The sequence below is a fragment of the Phoenix dactylifera genome, unplaced genomic scaffold (genome assembly GCF_009389715.1).
Source record: "Phoenix dactylifera cultivar Barhee BC4 unplaced genomic scaffold, palm_55x_up_171113_PBpolish2nd_filt_p 000444F, whole genome shotgun sequence".
Classification (NCBI taxonomy): domain Eukaryota; kingdom Viridiplantae; phylum Streptophyta; class Magnoliopsida; order Arecales; family Arecaceae; genus Phoenix; species Phoenix dactylifera.
Genome location: NW_024067877.1, coordinates 30,566 through 46,022, shown reverse-complemented (window position 1 = coordinate 46,022; position 15,457 = coordinate 30,566). Strand labels below are relative to the sequence as shown.

At 39.8% G+C, this 15,457-nt stretch overlaps 1 protein-coding gene across 1 annotated transcript; it reads right to left on the bottom strand.

Annotated features, from left to right (window-relative positions):
* Window positions 1–4,922: 4,922 nt before the first annotated feature.
* Window positions 4,923–13,662, bottom strand: LOC103722902 (lys-63-specific deubiquitinase BRCC36). Its single transcript, XM_008813626.3, has 10 exons — window positions 13,413–13,662; window positions 10,400–10,525; window positions 10,219–10,306; window positions 8,960–9,045; window positions 8,675–8,872; window positions 7,049–7,245; window positions 5,674–5,832; window positions 5,497–5,577; window positions 5,362–5,416; window positions 4,923–5,282 (listed from the first exon to the last, which is right to left on the bottom strand). Exons 1-10 carry the CDS (start codon window positions 13,521–13,523, stop codon window positions 5,076–5,078), a joined length of 1,308 nt encoding a protein of 435 aa, XP_008811848.1. The 5' UTR covers window positions 13,524–13,662; the 3' UTR covers window positions 4,923–5,075.
* Between the last annotated feature and the right edge of the window lie 1,795 nt (window positions 13,663–15,457).

The following is a 15,457-nucleotide window of genomic DNA, read 5'->3' as shown; positions in this document are numbered from 1 at the left end:
GGGTGGGCTTATATAAGGTTGGGTGTTGGGCCCGGGGGAAGTTCGCTTTCTGGTTAGCTGGCCCGCCTTTGATATTGGAATCACGGGGAGAAACGAAGGGGGCAAGGAGGGAGAGGGGAGTGGGAGGAGGATGCTAAAGATGGAAACATCAGAGGATGTCAAGGGGTCTTCTCAGCTCATCTTTTTTAGGCATGCGTGGAGGATATTTGGAGTGGATGGGCAATATGATTGGAGGAATTTCAGATTTTAGTTCAGAACCTCGACTCTTTATGTGATTCCTCCCTGCTACATGCTCAAAAGTGGGTGGAAAAAAAAAAAATTCAAGGAAGGTATTATGTGGGGATGGATGTATATGCTTCGATATGCACACATGTTGGATGTGCTGGGAACTAGGCAGGGCTTGATTGAAACTTAAGAGAAAGTAGAACGGATTGTGGTTGGCATTTTGGTTCCAAATTTATCTAATGCCTTGAAACAGACTAGCGTAACAGCAACTTCTGCTACTTGTATTTTTCTCTCCGATAAGAAAGAAAAAAAGTGGAGCAATGCAAGATGGAATTGCTTGATGGCTTGTTTGGCAGAAAATGGACATTGAAATTGGTCATTATATATGTCTCGGAGCTTACTTTGCGAATTCCATGTATATGATAGCTGGCTCAACACGGTCTTCAACTTTCAGCAAGCACATGTTATATAGGTGCTCATCAAACTGCTACTGAAAACATCATATAGAAAAATATTGTTTTTGTAGAGGATTCAGGTAGATGCAGCCAGGTAATTGATATTTGAGCTGTGTCATAATCTAGGGTCAGATTAAAGATTCTCCATCGAATCCAACAGGGAATGAAAGCTAATATAATTGAGTTGGGACGAACCCATGCCTTACTGAAATTGGCCGCCCATGAGATTCTTGGAGGACCAGAAACATGACATGGCTGACTCGACCGAGAAGCGCAAATCATGCGAACAGCTTTCAGCATGAGAGCATGATTCCGAGGAGCTTTAGATCCCACTAGGCGAGCGCGACAGGGAGGATACGCCTTCCCCGAGTGTGTCGTAGCTCAGATGCCGGTAGTTGGGCATGGCTCAGGTGCTGCCCTCTCGGACCATGGATTGGATAAGAAGGAACCGGAACACAACACCATCTCGCCAGACCAGATGAATATTCCAAACGCCCGTCCAACCTTGGACGCGAAATGAAGACCCCACTGTCTATTCCCCTCGTCTCCACCGTTGCTTAATCGTGCCTTACGTTCTTTTTATTTCTTTCTTCTCCCCCCCCGGCATTTTTCCTAATTTGTTTCCGTTGCTGAACCGTTGCTATTTCACAGCTCCTTTTCTGCGCGAATATTCCTTTACAAGCAGACCTTTACAAGGATACAATAATGGGTATTGATATATATATATACATGCACTGACAGAAAACATATAGAATCTGCTCACAATTAAAAACCCGACCATCACTATAGTTTTGGTAGCATTTATAGATAGTTATTTTTGTATGCAGCTTAGTTTTCTGTAAATTTTTGTGGATGCTTCACTGTTTTTTTTTTTTTTATATGAGTATCAACATTTTTTGTCCTACACTTGATTTGGAGCCATTTAGTTTCTTTTTTTTCATCTGTTCCTCTCCTCTCTTGATAATGTAACTCATCTCCGCCTCTCATCTCTGTTGTAAATATGATTAATCTTCAATATAATTCGGGTGGCTTTTTTTACCTCTTCTTTGCATCAAAAATAAAAAACATTATCTTAATTGCGTCCATATTTTCTACGCCGTGAATTAATCCTGCATTCAGGCTATCAGGCGCATGTGACGGTATGAGTTCATGTATTGGAAAATTTCACCTCTCCTCGAAACCTTTCCTCCTTGCACCCGTTTGAAAAGATACATGCCGATACACTATAAAAGAAGAAAAGAAGAAGGAATAAGAACCCAAGCTTACGAGCTCAAAGCTAGATGAGCATCAAATGATGGGTCGTGCTCTAATTCTCCTTTTTCCTCTTTTCTCCACGGATGAGAGAGACTAAAGGGGATTTTGAGGAGGAACAAGCATCTTTTTTGCCAAAAAAAAAAAGAAAAGAAAAAAGAATTCCTGATGAACAGGTGAATATTGTTCAATGGGAAAGAGAAAAAAAGAGAGTTGATATTGCTATTGTTATTGTTATTATCGTTGTTGTTGTTTCTAAGTAGTCTTATGAAGAACAGAGCCAAAAACTATTGCTTGTAACCACATAATAGCTTCATCACTGAATGTCTGAAAGAAGACTAGAAAGTTAAAAACTTTATGGTTACTGTTGTGGTTCAAATCTGGCCCGAGGGTGCCATGCCGGAGGAGTCGAGGGAGCTGTTAGTGAGTGGAAGAAGAGGACGAGCACCATCTTCCGTGCGGTGGCGGACCTGCACAAAGCCTCGTCGGTGAGGTTCCGGGTGAATGACCGCGGACCGAGGAGGAGGAGCTCCGGCAGGTGGTGCGGCGGTGGACGGCTCTCTCCGGAGAAACTGCAAGAAGCCGGTGGCCGGGGGTTCCGGCGCCGGCCCTCCGATGCTTAAGTCAAAGGGGGGACTTCTTCTTCTCCTTCCTCCAAACATCTTTTACGTAACCTCTCTTCACCTCGAGGCGCCCGACCTCAAATCGCCCGAGGTCACATCTAACAACTAAAACTTTTTCTTCTTCTGAGAAATAACAAGTAGAACCTTTTCTCCCTGGTGCTCTCAAACCAATTTTTCTGCTTCCAACTCTCTTTTTATTTCTTTCTTTGGGAAATCCACTTCGAAAGAGCATCATAGATAAGTGCACGCTCCTGAATTAGAGAGGGTCCTGCACTGGACTTAGCAGAGCCACCCGAAACGTCGAATCAAATCAGTCGTGACGATGAGCGGAAACAGAGGAACTCTGCACGCCATTGCCTTTGTGCATAGATTGGAATGAAAAGAAGAAGGGAAAAAAAAGCTAAAGAATTTATAGGATAAGGCATGCATAGGAGAGATGATGACAATTCCTAAAGAAACAGAAAGAGATGCAGGAGGTAAAATTCCAGCGTCTTATCGGACCAATAGCCAAGCTCAAGAAGCAAGAACAAAGGAAACCTCGGCGACGGGAGACGACGACCGAGAGAGAGAAGGAAAGGGCAGAGGGCCTGCCGGCGATCAGGAGGAGAGAGAACAGAGGATCGGCGGCGCAATCAACTGGTCGCATTTGAGAGAGAGAGACAATGATGGGCTCTTAAGGGAACATTATAATAATTTAAATTTCTAGGGGCTTATTTCCAATAATCTTTGTATACCACTTCACTTAGCGTATCCCGATCCAGTTGTTGGGGGCCACCAAGCAGCACTGCAAAGTCTGAATTAATCCTGGCTAGCAACATGCTGGAGCTTGGTTCAGCCTCGATATGTTTCGAAATGTTATAGAAACGTATGATCGGTCTTGTTATATTAATAAAATTTTTGAAGAGAACTTCCTTAATAAACAAAAAATTCTTCAATCTAGTTTGCCTTCAATCTATATATTGATCTCTCAAAGTTTAATTTCGGTGATTGAATCGTTCTTTATTCTTCATGTTACATTAACCCAGTTTTTATCCGCTAGCACCATCGCTGCCACTCTAACTGACCTAGCCTACCTTCTGCTACTCGATGATTTCACAATGGACCTAAACTCCATGGTGGCAGCGAGGGTAGTAGAGGCGCTCCAAGCAGTGACGCGGTGGTGGCGATGGGATGAAGAAAGAGTGGGTAGTGTTCCAAGATATGGGAAATGAGAGCTTCTCTCCCATGCAATATCGTTGATATTATAAATAATTCAAGTCGAATTCGGATAATTGGGTTCTAAACCTCGAGCTGGGTCGGATTCTGAGTGCCCAATCCATTGACAGGTGCACGAACATAAATACAGAAGATTCCATTAAAAAAAAAAATCATAGCATAGTTCTAGTTCAAAAAAGATGCTCGTAAATACCAGTGATTTACAAAGGAAAAAATAATTAGATCTTAAGTATGAACTCTATGAGCAGGTACTTGACTGACATGTTCGTTATCCTATTTCCTCCTCTCTATGTTTGGTTCTCGATCTTTTCTCTTCAATAATTACTCTGCACTTTCTTGACAAATATATATGAAGTTTTTTTTTTCTCCAAAAAACTAATGCATTCATATTTTTGAATACAAATATCCAAACAGCCCATAAAAATTGCTAACTCATTGTACACTGTGCGAGCAAATTTTCCCAGCTTCACTATGAGCAAATTTCCCACAATTTAATGATATCAAGGAGACAGAGAGTGGATTAGCAAGACAGCAAGATTCATCGTCATTATCTACATAACTACATACATCTAGGTTGGTGTTAAATAAGCAGATTACATGATGGTTCACAAAGCGAACAGGACAAGGACTTACCGCGGGAGCAGCGCTTTGCCATGGCCAGCTTCCTATCTAGAGAGGAGCAAGAGACGGAAGCCGTTCTTGAAATCAATCTCTCTATTTTGGGGAAGGGGGAGGTTCAAGGCTGGAGACTGTGAGGGTAGGAAGGGAGATGGGTGCAGTGCCAAGGGAAAATAACATATGCTAGCCCTCGTGCTTCGAAAAATCGAAGCTTATATGTGGTTTCAGGTTTAACAAATCATATGGCATGTTCATTTTCAATATGATTTTATCGTTGCATATTTTTTACACCATGGCATGTCTGATTTTGTTGGGAGCTCCAAAATATTTACTTGCTTTGTCCGAGACTTAAAACTCAAGACAGATCACAGAGAGGTGCAACTTACTCCCTGAAAATTATTTCGTTGGGATCCCTCGCACCGAAAAACAGAGAAGAAATGTCATCAAACGGCATAATAAAGACAGTATCCCTCAATACCGATTTGCATGATCAAAACACACTTGATCCACAGGGAAAAGGGGAGACTTGCACAAGTAAATTGACGCTGCTGGACGAGATGAAGCAAGATTCAATTTACAAGAGTCACGAGTAGAACAAAAGACATTCATTCTGATCATATCTCAATAATCTAAATAGAGTGACATAATTATATTATGAAATAAGGACCAGAATTACTTATGGTACAAATCAAAATGCCTTTCGCCGGCTGCCAATACCACTAGGACTCCTTACACTACCAGAATCTGATGAAGCATGCATCTCCCTTTGCCCCTTTGATAGGTTGCCACGAACACCGTGAGATGGCAAACGCCGAGGAGATCCTGAGTTCATCTCACTGTCCCTGCAAACAGCTTCGGCCTCCAATAACTTGGCTTCCTCCATTAGCAAGGCTAACTGGTTTAACAAGATGATAATCATCAGCCCTCTTCAATTTCTTACAAAAAGTTATGAAAGAAAAGGTCGACTCGATTACCCGAATCTCATTTTCCTTCAAGCGGTCCTGAAGTGCATTTACTGCAGGGCTTAAACTGCAAAAATTGCAGAAAAAGCACAAGTTCAAAAGAAAACCTTTGTTTAAACTGCAGGGCTTAAACAGGCTCCTACTCACCAGTATTCCATCAACTTGCACAGAGAAGCCTGGTACGTGGCCGTGTGATGAACAAAAGTAAGGGGATGCATTTTCCCACCACTGGTTACAAAGTGCAGAAAAATCAATAAAGGATACCTAAGTCTCAAGAAGAGGTATCACAGACAAAACAATTGCACATCAAGCACAATACATTACCGCATATTTTGGGAGATGGCTTGGCTATATGCAGATCTCTCCTCCTCAAACAGTACATGCTGCATATCAGTGAATGAAGTTAAGGGAGAGTCGAGCTTTAGCAGATACCTTGCTGGCAATACTTGCAGTGGCACTTCCTTCCTGATATACTGTGCACCACTGCAAGCCACGGCAAAATTCAGAAGATGAATTAGAGGATCTAACAGAAAACATTACATATCTTTATTTTCTCTGTAGTTATTGAATTTCTTCCGTTGAACCAAAAGTTTTAGCTTGTAAGCGATGAAATAGTTTGGAATATGGTGATGATGCCATAGATTACTACGTCCAGAAACAAGGGGGAAAGAAAAACTCTCATGAGGATGGAAAGATGTAACATTTGCGAAAGAGTGTTCTTCAACAAAAAAGGTTGACTGCATGTAGACATAGGAATGTGTGTTCGGACAAGCAAATCATGGTTATATTCTATCAGATATACGTCCACTTATTGCTTAAAATTGTAAGTGGATTTAAGATTAACTCAAGCAAGCAGATAATTTTATGACCAAAGCATCAAGGTCACTCGTAAAGTTTTAGTGTAGTAACTAAGGCCTTTTTTGCTATCACTACAGTTTTTCTTTTTCAATTTTAAAAATTAAAACATGACAACCATCTGTTTGCTAGAGCATGTTTCTATTTCTTTTTTTGTTTCTAAATACTCTAGTCTGGTTTTTGAAATAAGTGAAAGCTATTAAAAGTAGCTGTCATTTTCTTTGAACAGAGAAACAGGTTCAGTTTTACCCCTCTCGCCGCAACTGCCACCACCGCTCTCCTACCACTACTGCCACTGACACCATCACTCCCCTGCCACCACCGCTTATAGATATTGATGTTTATGTTTTTTAAATATAACATACACCAGATATGTTTATGTTTTAAAAATTTAGAGAAAAGGAAAACAAAGTTTCGATTTTGAGGTTTTAAGAAATAGAAAGCTGGCAGGGATGCCAAACACAACCTAAATTATATGCACGGGCATTGAAAATGATATCATAGCTTATGGTTATTAAAATAATATGATTCAGAACATGGAATCAGCAATTACAGAATAAAGTATAGAGATTTATAAAAGATGCATCCACAAGAAACACCCTGCACCTCATCAGATAAGCAAATAGTACAGAAAAACTGTTGGTTCATGAGAGCAAGGGGACTATGCTTATGTTTGAAAATTAATTTGTATAAATTTTAAAAATTTATAACAGATAAGTAAGATGAGTGTTCACACTTAAGAGGCATGTATCCTGTGACTGATTTTGCATACAAGTGAGCAGGCACAATCAATCCGCCACCAGATATTTCAATGTTACAGTGACAATACAGTATTCATTGATACCTCATGTCCAAATTAGAGCGATGCAATGCCTCCTGCATGCTAGGTGTCATATCCGGAGAATCTACATCAGCTGCCATGTTATGTGCGCTGTTGGCATTGTAAGCAACAAGAGAGTTTCCTCTTGCTCTCTGCTTCCCTAAATAACTGACATCAGCATGAGAAAAGAACTCCTCCAAATCTGAAGATCTTCCCCCAACCTAAACAACATATGACATATCTTATTTTGGATCATACAAGGAACGCTTGTACAATGTAAAACGGAATGCCCTGGTTGTCAATACTTGTGTATACTCAAGCCAAAATAGAGTCGGTACTCAAAAGTCAATACCTGTATTGAAAAGCTATGAAGTATTTTTCTTCAAGTATTGTGAATGATACAATGCTAAACAAAATCAGTTTTTTGAGAAACATAGTGGGGATGCCACCACACAAGTCCGAAAAAACCCAGGACCACTCCCATGAGATGAGAGATGCCAACTGCCTGAGCTAAGACTGGTCAGCATGGTAAAGAAATTCATCAGAACAATAAAGAAGCATGTGAGACTGCAGTGCATAGATCATAACGTAGCCCAAGTCACGAGATCTCAAGGATATACTCTATGTTGCAGAAAATAATGAGCCTTGTGCTGGAAATTTGACTTTTCATTGATGAACTAAGCAAGCATGATTTACCCCTAGAAGGAAGGCTTTAGTGTTATTTTACACCAACACTTCATTACTAACTATTAAGCACAGCAATAACCCAGGAGATTTTCGATCATAAACAAGTATTAGTCCCAGGACGTTTTCTAGCAGCAACGTCCTCATAGAGAGTTCCCATGTAGGTAGTCAAGGCATTTAGGCAGTCTTAGGAAGTCTTCCACCATCATTAGTTTATAACCTACAGAATGCCCAGGCAGCTAAGCAGCACAGAGAGCTCTAAAACTACCATAATTCATCAAACTTGCATCATTAATTGGCAGCTTAACGCTTACAGATAGATACATCAATTATCCATATTGCAAATGATGGAGAAAGGTCTATCATTTAACTCCCAAATAAATTCTTCATAAATGATTCAAGGAGTCTACAAACGACTATAGGTTAACTATGATAAGATATATACCAAAGTTGTAATAGCTTTTATATATTTTACAGACATATATACATACCGTAGAACAGTTACAAGTGCAAATCTTGTTAAGCTATAACTAGATATACTGGGTATACTAAACTTAAAATAACTCTAGGCAAAAATATATAAAGCATATATCTAGAGAGACATGCACAACATGCACTACCTGGCTGGTCTACTGATCAACTAGTTGACCATCTAGAAAATCCAGTGGACATCTAGATATTTACACCAGCCCAGGAGCATGTAGCCAAGACAGTGCACCCCACCTAAGCATGTAGGCACCTAAGCATTTACCCTAGTAAAACTGTTACTGTAATGGCTTGTAAAGTTCAAATCACTCATCGGCTCAAGTATATATAGTTAAATAGACAACTCAACTAAGGTAAAATGTAGCCGTCTACTCTATCAGAGGTTCATTCATTCACTATCTCATTGGTGCAGGACAGAAGAGTCGTCTAGAAACGAACCAAAATAATTAAAAAAAAAAAAAAAGCAACAGCCAACCAAACCTTGGTAGCTTTGGATGCTCTAGAGTCCCCAGTGTCCTGTTCAAAGCTTTCAGTCAAAGCAGACCCTGATGTTGATGCCATATTCTCCGAGGAACTCCAAGATGATTCAAGCTCTATAATTGAACTATTAGTGACAGGGGACACATGCCTCTGTTTCCCATCCAAGGATTGGAAAGCAATGACTTGAATTCTTCCAATCTGAGGAAATTCTCAAAGCAGTTATTGAGCCACAGAGGAATCCTGCTGCAATTGTACAATAAAAAAGAATAAAATTTGAAGACAGGCCTTCTGAGCATCCTCACTAAAGCAAGAAAAGATCAGCCCAATAAAACCAGGATCCAGCAACTGATACATTGCCTGGGTACGAACATCTGCAAGTTTTAGATTTCATAGATACGATCAAGGAATATCCTTTCTTGCAAATAAGTTCAATTCATTCAAAGAAGAAGACTGCATGTCTGATGCATAAATAAAAGCAGATGTAACTCACCAAAAACATTCATTGAAATGCCATTGTCAAATATAAAGATGCATTACACCAAAAATCATAATAAGTGCTAAATGCAGGATGGGCATATGCAATTGGCAGATAATTATTTTAATAATTGGAACCAAGTAAACAACCAATAAGTAGGCTAGCAAACACTCTAAAGACTACAGATCCTACTGAAAAGTATCAAATATTATGACATAGGTGAGATCATAAATTCTGAAAGTAACAACCTGTGCTGTTCAAAGACTTTTATTCCCTAGTTTTTTCTTAGGTGTAAGACAATGGAAGTGGCAGGACATCATCGGCAAAACCTGAAGCTGCCATGTGCCTTCATTTTCTGCAACACTACTCCCAATGAGTAGGGTAGCAAATAGACTAAAGACTATAGATTGTACTAAAAAGTATCAAGAAGCATGACAAAGGTGAGATCATAAGATCTGAAAGTAACATACTGTGTTGTTCAAAGATTTTATGTCCTCGTGTTCTCTAATGAGTAAGACAACAGAAGCAGCTGAACATCAACAGCAAAAATCATTTTTGAATACCCCAAACAAAATCAAGGATAACAACATAGTACGACCACCAATCTTCAGCAATCAGCTAAATTATGATATAAATATCTTGATACCCTATTTCAACCATTCTTCATTACCCCCTAAGAAAATACATTGTATGTTATCCTCTTTCATCAAAAACTCTACCTTTCTACAAAATCCTTTAATTACAAAATTTGAGTACTGTTACCACATTTTAGTCTAAAGAAAAATTTCATTCATGCACCAATATCCCCTCCTCCAGTCCACACATACCTTAAACTACTACTTTGTAAGGTTTATCATGACAACTGATAGCCTATGCCAAATGAAAAAACAATCAAATGAAAAGATTGCAAATAACTATAATAAGTCAAGCACAACAAATACCACTTGCAATACAACATATAAAAGATAGCAAGCAGGAGGTAATGTAGTTTGACTATAAATTAGAAACATCCTTGAAAGTAGCTCTGTGGAGCCATAACATATAGTAGTCATTATTATTGTCAGCTTACCTACATGAGATGGAAGAACTGTAATATGAGGGTGTGAATGGTACCACCCGATTACCCTTGTTGTCCTTCCTGTTGTCAGTGTCATTCTGTGCTAAAGGGTCAAGTTTAACTTCCAAAACTAATATAATTTGCAAAGGTTAAGATATAAGAGAAAAAGTTCTAAAAATGTGATGATGGATATCTCAGCTTGAGCCGAAGCTGCAGCCAGCAACTCAGGATTAGTCTCCACTCGATCTTTTCTACGATCAGACCGCATTTGTGGGGATGCTCCCCAGATCAGAGCAGCTGCATTTCCACCATTCATGTACTACAAAATTTGCAATGCCAAACATGAAAAACCCAACTAAATAATGGTAAGGAACTTCCATAGTAATGATTTATAGTTTAAAAGATAAATAGGTTACAGAATTAGAAACAGAAGTAAACTAAACAAATCTCAAAATTCCTGAAGAATAATAATAGAACTGGCAGTAATCTCATACAAGTAACACATGCCCATTAAGTTCAAGAACCAAAAATAGATACAATACAATGCATCTGTAGCAATTTAACTTTTTATGGGATCTATCACAATCTATCAGATGTTACAAAATTCAATGATCTAACAAATGAACATAAGTAATATTAACATTCCCACCCTCCCACCAACTCACCCCCCACGGAAAAAAAGATCAGGCATCTCTTCAACTGGATATATAGTGATCACAAATCAAGAGCCTTATTTCCCCGAATATTTGGGATTGGCTCGACAAATTCTTCTGTCATTGTTTAGCTGGCTAGGGAAGTCCTAACTCCAAGCTTATTCAACACTTCCTCATGACTTCCATCGAAGCTGATCATCTGCTTTCTTACTGTCTTCAAGACCACTAACATATCAACAAGCCCTTCAACCATATTGCGTGCACACATAGGAAATACCGTGCAGAACCAAAGAAACTGAATATGCCTTCCATCGGACCATCACTATATCCCATATCATGCAGCTTCTAGCTCTAATAATTAATCATGTTTATTTCTCTTTACTCGTTTCCTCCTGATATTGTTCTCTCCATGGTTTGTTGTGCCAGTACCGAGCACCGTACCGGTTGTCCAACAGCACGAGTCGGTACGGGCCCGCGCCGTGCCGTGTCGGGCTTGTACTGACACAGAAGAGGGCGAACGCAGACCATGGGAAAAAGAAAAAGAGAAAGAGAGAATGGAAAGAGAGGAAAGGAGAGAGAAGGAGGCCAGTGCCCGGGCAGGAGGCGAAGGCCGCCGCTGAGTCTCCTCTTTCGTTCAAAACAGGGTGCGGCCTCTAAAAAATTTCGCAATTTTTAAGTAAAGTCAGAGGCAAACGATTTGCCAACTATACTTAAAAATCATAATTTTTTTTAAAGGCTGGACCCTGTGACCCGGCCGCGGCCTCCACCTCCTGCCCGAGTGCCGACCTTCGCCGCCCTCCGCCAACCTCCCTCCCTCTTTCGCTCGCTCTCTTTTCTTCTCTTTCCTTCTCCTTCTCTCCCTCCGGCGACGGAGTCTCGGTTTCATTGCCAGAACTGTCCGGGTCCGCCACTGGTACGGCTCGGGACATCCCAAACCGGGCGATTCGGGACGGTTCTGCCTATCCTGGTTCTCTCCTATCTCCCCTTACTCATCTTTATCCCTTCTTGTTAGTGAAGATCAACATTTCCTCAAAATATTTTTGTAGAAAAAAGAAAGAAGATAGAGAAGAAGAACTGAAGCAGAAAAGGAATGTAAGAAACCTGCAACCTTATTCCAGTGCAAGCAATATATAACCAATCCCTTTAGTAGCCTAAGGTAAAATACATGAGCTAGAAAGGAACAAAAATACTGGGGGGAAAATGAAGCCAACTTTCGAATACAATAAGATCTAGTTCTCATATTTGCAAATACATGACTCCAACTCTCCAGTCAAGGAAAATTGTATTATAAGGTGATTCTCACAATATGATATCCAAATAGCAGCCTCTACAGTGTGGATTAAGAACGGATATACAGTAGGCACTATCGCCTACCTAGTGATTCTCAAGTATTCGATCAATGGGAACGTAAGTCGCCCTCATGGAGCTTCATGCAGTACACCTAATTGTATCATATACCTATGGTGAAGTGGAAGAAGCTCTGAGTACAGTTTTCTCTATATGAAATTCCCAAATCCCAACTAAACTCTCAGCTCAAGAAATATAGTTCTTTTTTTTATTATCAACAGGAAAGAAAGAAAAATGGAGTAGAACAAGGTGAAGTTCTTAATAAAAGAACTTTGTGTTAAAAAAAAAAAAGAATGCAAAGCTTAAAATATTGTGGGCCATCAGAATTGTCGCCATGAAATATAAAAGCCCAGAACAATATCTCAAACTTTCCAATAACCAAGGAAAGAATCAAAAATTGGACTTTTAAAAGTAACAGAAATCAAACAACTCTATTGCTACAACCACACTCTAAACGGCAAAGAAAAACCAGATCAATTCTGACTCATACCGCAAGAAAACTTTAATAACTTCATCAATTACCAAAAGCATGCTATGATCAGCGACTCAAACCCCAGAACTCTATCCTAATACTAAGTACCTAATCAGCGAGAGGGGGGGCAACAAAAATCAGGCAATGGACGGCAATAGAAGCCCAAGAAACAGAAAAAACACCGCAAGATTTGATCTTTTTATGATCTATGTAGCAAGGAAAGTAGAAAGAAGTAGCCGAGAAAGACAGAGGAAGGTGACTTAGACATATGATCTTGGAGGAGAAGGCCCGTGATCTTCAGGCAGTACGATTCCTCTTCCACGAGCCGGAGGAGAGGGGGGAAAAATTAACGGAACAATGAGAAATTCTAAAGAGAAACTTTTCTTTTCGCTGAAAAATTCCCCAAATGCGATTTTTACAAGGAAGTGACTAATCACGCAAGAGAAACCGGAGGTATGGAAACGCGCAACGCAAGAAAAACCTAATAACCGATGCTGCGAAAAGCATCATAAGATACTTCGAGGAACAAATCGAATCCAATCGATCGGCTCCTCCTCCAACCCCATCACCGCATCGATCTGACTTAGCAAGCCCCAAAACACAAAACCCCAACCAAATCGAGCGATGTTTTTACGGAAAAAGAACCCGGAAAAAGAAGCTCAAGACGCGTGCAAGGTTCGATCTTGATGCGATCAATGGGGAGGACGAACAAGGAAAAGGGGAGAGGAGGTTACCTGGATGTCGCCGAGGAGGAGGCCCATGATCTCCTCCGTCTCCGTGGTGAGTGCGTGGGTGAGGCAGGTCAGCCACACCTCCTCCGACATCTTGACGCATGCCAGCGACATCTCCTCCTCTTCCTCCTCCTCCTCCTCCTCCTCCTACGGAGAGAGAAAGAAATCGCAGAGAAGAGGAATTTTTTTCTAGAAGGTGGGGGGGCGGTTGTGGGGAAGAGATGGGAGCCTGATGGTTTTGTGCCGTGTATTAGGTTACTGTTACGTCTACCATTCTATTCTGTATTAGTATTGATATCATTATTATTATTTTTTATTAACATTATTATCATCACTTATGTATTATAATAATAATAACAACAACAATAAACGAATTCGATGGGTGGCGGCAGATTCCAGCAAGAGGGGTACCAGGTTTTGGGAGGCGAAATCGAGGGATCGTGAAGGTTGCACTGGCATCGATTTTGTGATTAGAAACTATGAGTCTTTGATTGGTAGTGGTAGGAGGGCGGCGCACCTCTTAAACTTTAGTTTGTAGAGCAGAACTCAGGGCTGCATGAAAAGTGCACCCAAGAAAAAAAAAAATTCTCTAACTAATGAGAAAGAGAAAAGAATTTAGATTTGTTGAAAGATTTTGAATTTAAAAATAATATTTATATTATTTGCAATTACGTTACAACAATGTTGAATGGCTAACAGGAAAAAGGACCATATTGGGTCCCTCATATAACTTAAGAAGCTGGTGAAAATTTTTAACTAGAGAAGACTCGAAAGGATGAAACAATAATTTTTTCTGTTATTATTGGATCTTGTTGGCAAGAAAACACTTCCCTTTTTCGCAAATTAGTTGCAATAACTTATATCTACCTCTCAATTACTTCATATTGCATGACAGAATTTTTTGTTCACACGTTAAGTAAATGAGTTGGAAAGTAATAAGTTATGTTAAAAAATACTTATTTCATCCTCCTGAAAAAAGTGTTTTAATTCGTATGATCCAGAGTGTTTGTTTGAAAAAAAAAGATGAAGTAAGTAAATTGCCAAACATTTACTCCATATTTTTAAATTCAGAATGTAGCAATTTTACCAAGAACCAGTTATGTATAACAGTAACATGATTCTCTATACATGCTATTGGTCTAGCTGTTTGTTATGATTTTTTTTATGGAGTGTCGGATGGTGTGGAGTTGATACAGAAACTGTCATTGTCTTTCTCTTTTCCTTTTTTTTTTTTTTCTTAACCCAAGTACTTTGCATCATTTATGCAAACTAGCCTTCAAATTTGGGCGCATCGAGAATTTCCACCAAGCCTGGCATGGCTAGACGTAGTGAAACAAAGATCCAAAATCCATTTTAGGAGAAAAAAACGAAAACAACATTTACTTCAAAGCTAGAAAATTGTAAATACAAACTTTTTGATAGGATCGTGAAATGATTTGAGAGGAGAGAAGAATAAACTCAGAGAAAACAAGTAAGATGATGCTCTTGTCTCCAACGAACCAACCAAGGGTGAAGTAATTGATAAATGTATATGTATTATTCAATATGGTTTTTCATATGGAGTATTACTATTTTCGTTAGAACGATAGAAATAACCAGACTCGTATGGCTGTGTGGAAACATGTGGTCCGCGAACGTTCTGTGACCACTTTCTCTAGTAAAACAAAATAACCAAGGCTGGAAATGATCCAAGGCAGAGAACCACCCGTGTTTTTTTTGGGCCCGCGGGGGGGTGGGGGGACAGGACAAAGAGACGAGGAAGACTCGCTGGCATGGAATTAACCTTCTTTTCATTTCCTCTCATTTGGTCCTTTTTTTGTGATTCGTGCTCGGTAAGATGATTTCCATTCTTTTTTATGGTGCTCGGGAGGAGTTTCGCTTCGCGTTACGAATAAAGGAGAAAGAAAAGTCAAAAATGATTCGGCGGCAATGATTGGATAGATCGGATATGGACATGCCAGATCAGACGAGATCGTCTCCTCCGTAGCATATTATTATGGAGCTTTTTTTTTTTTTTTGGAATGGCACTGACTTCATTCCGCAGACTA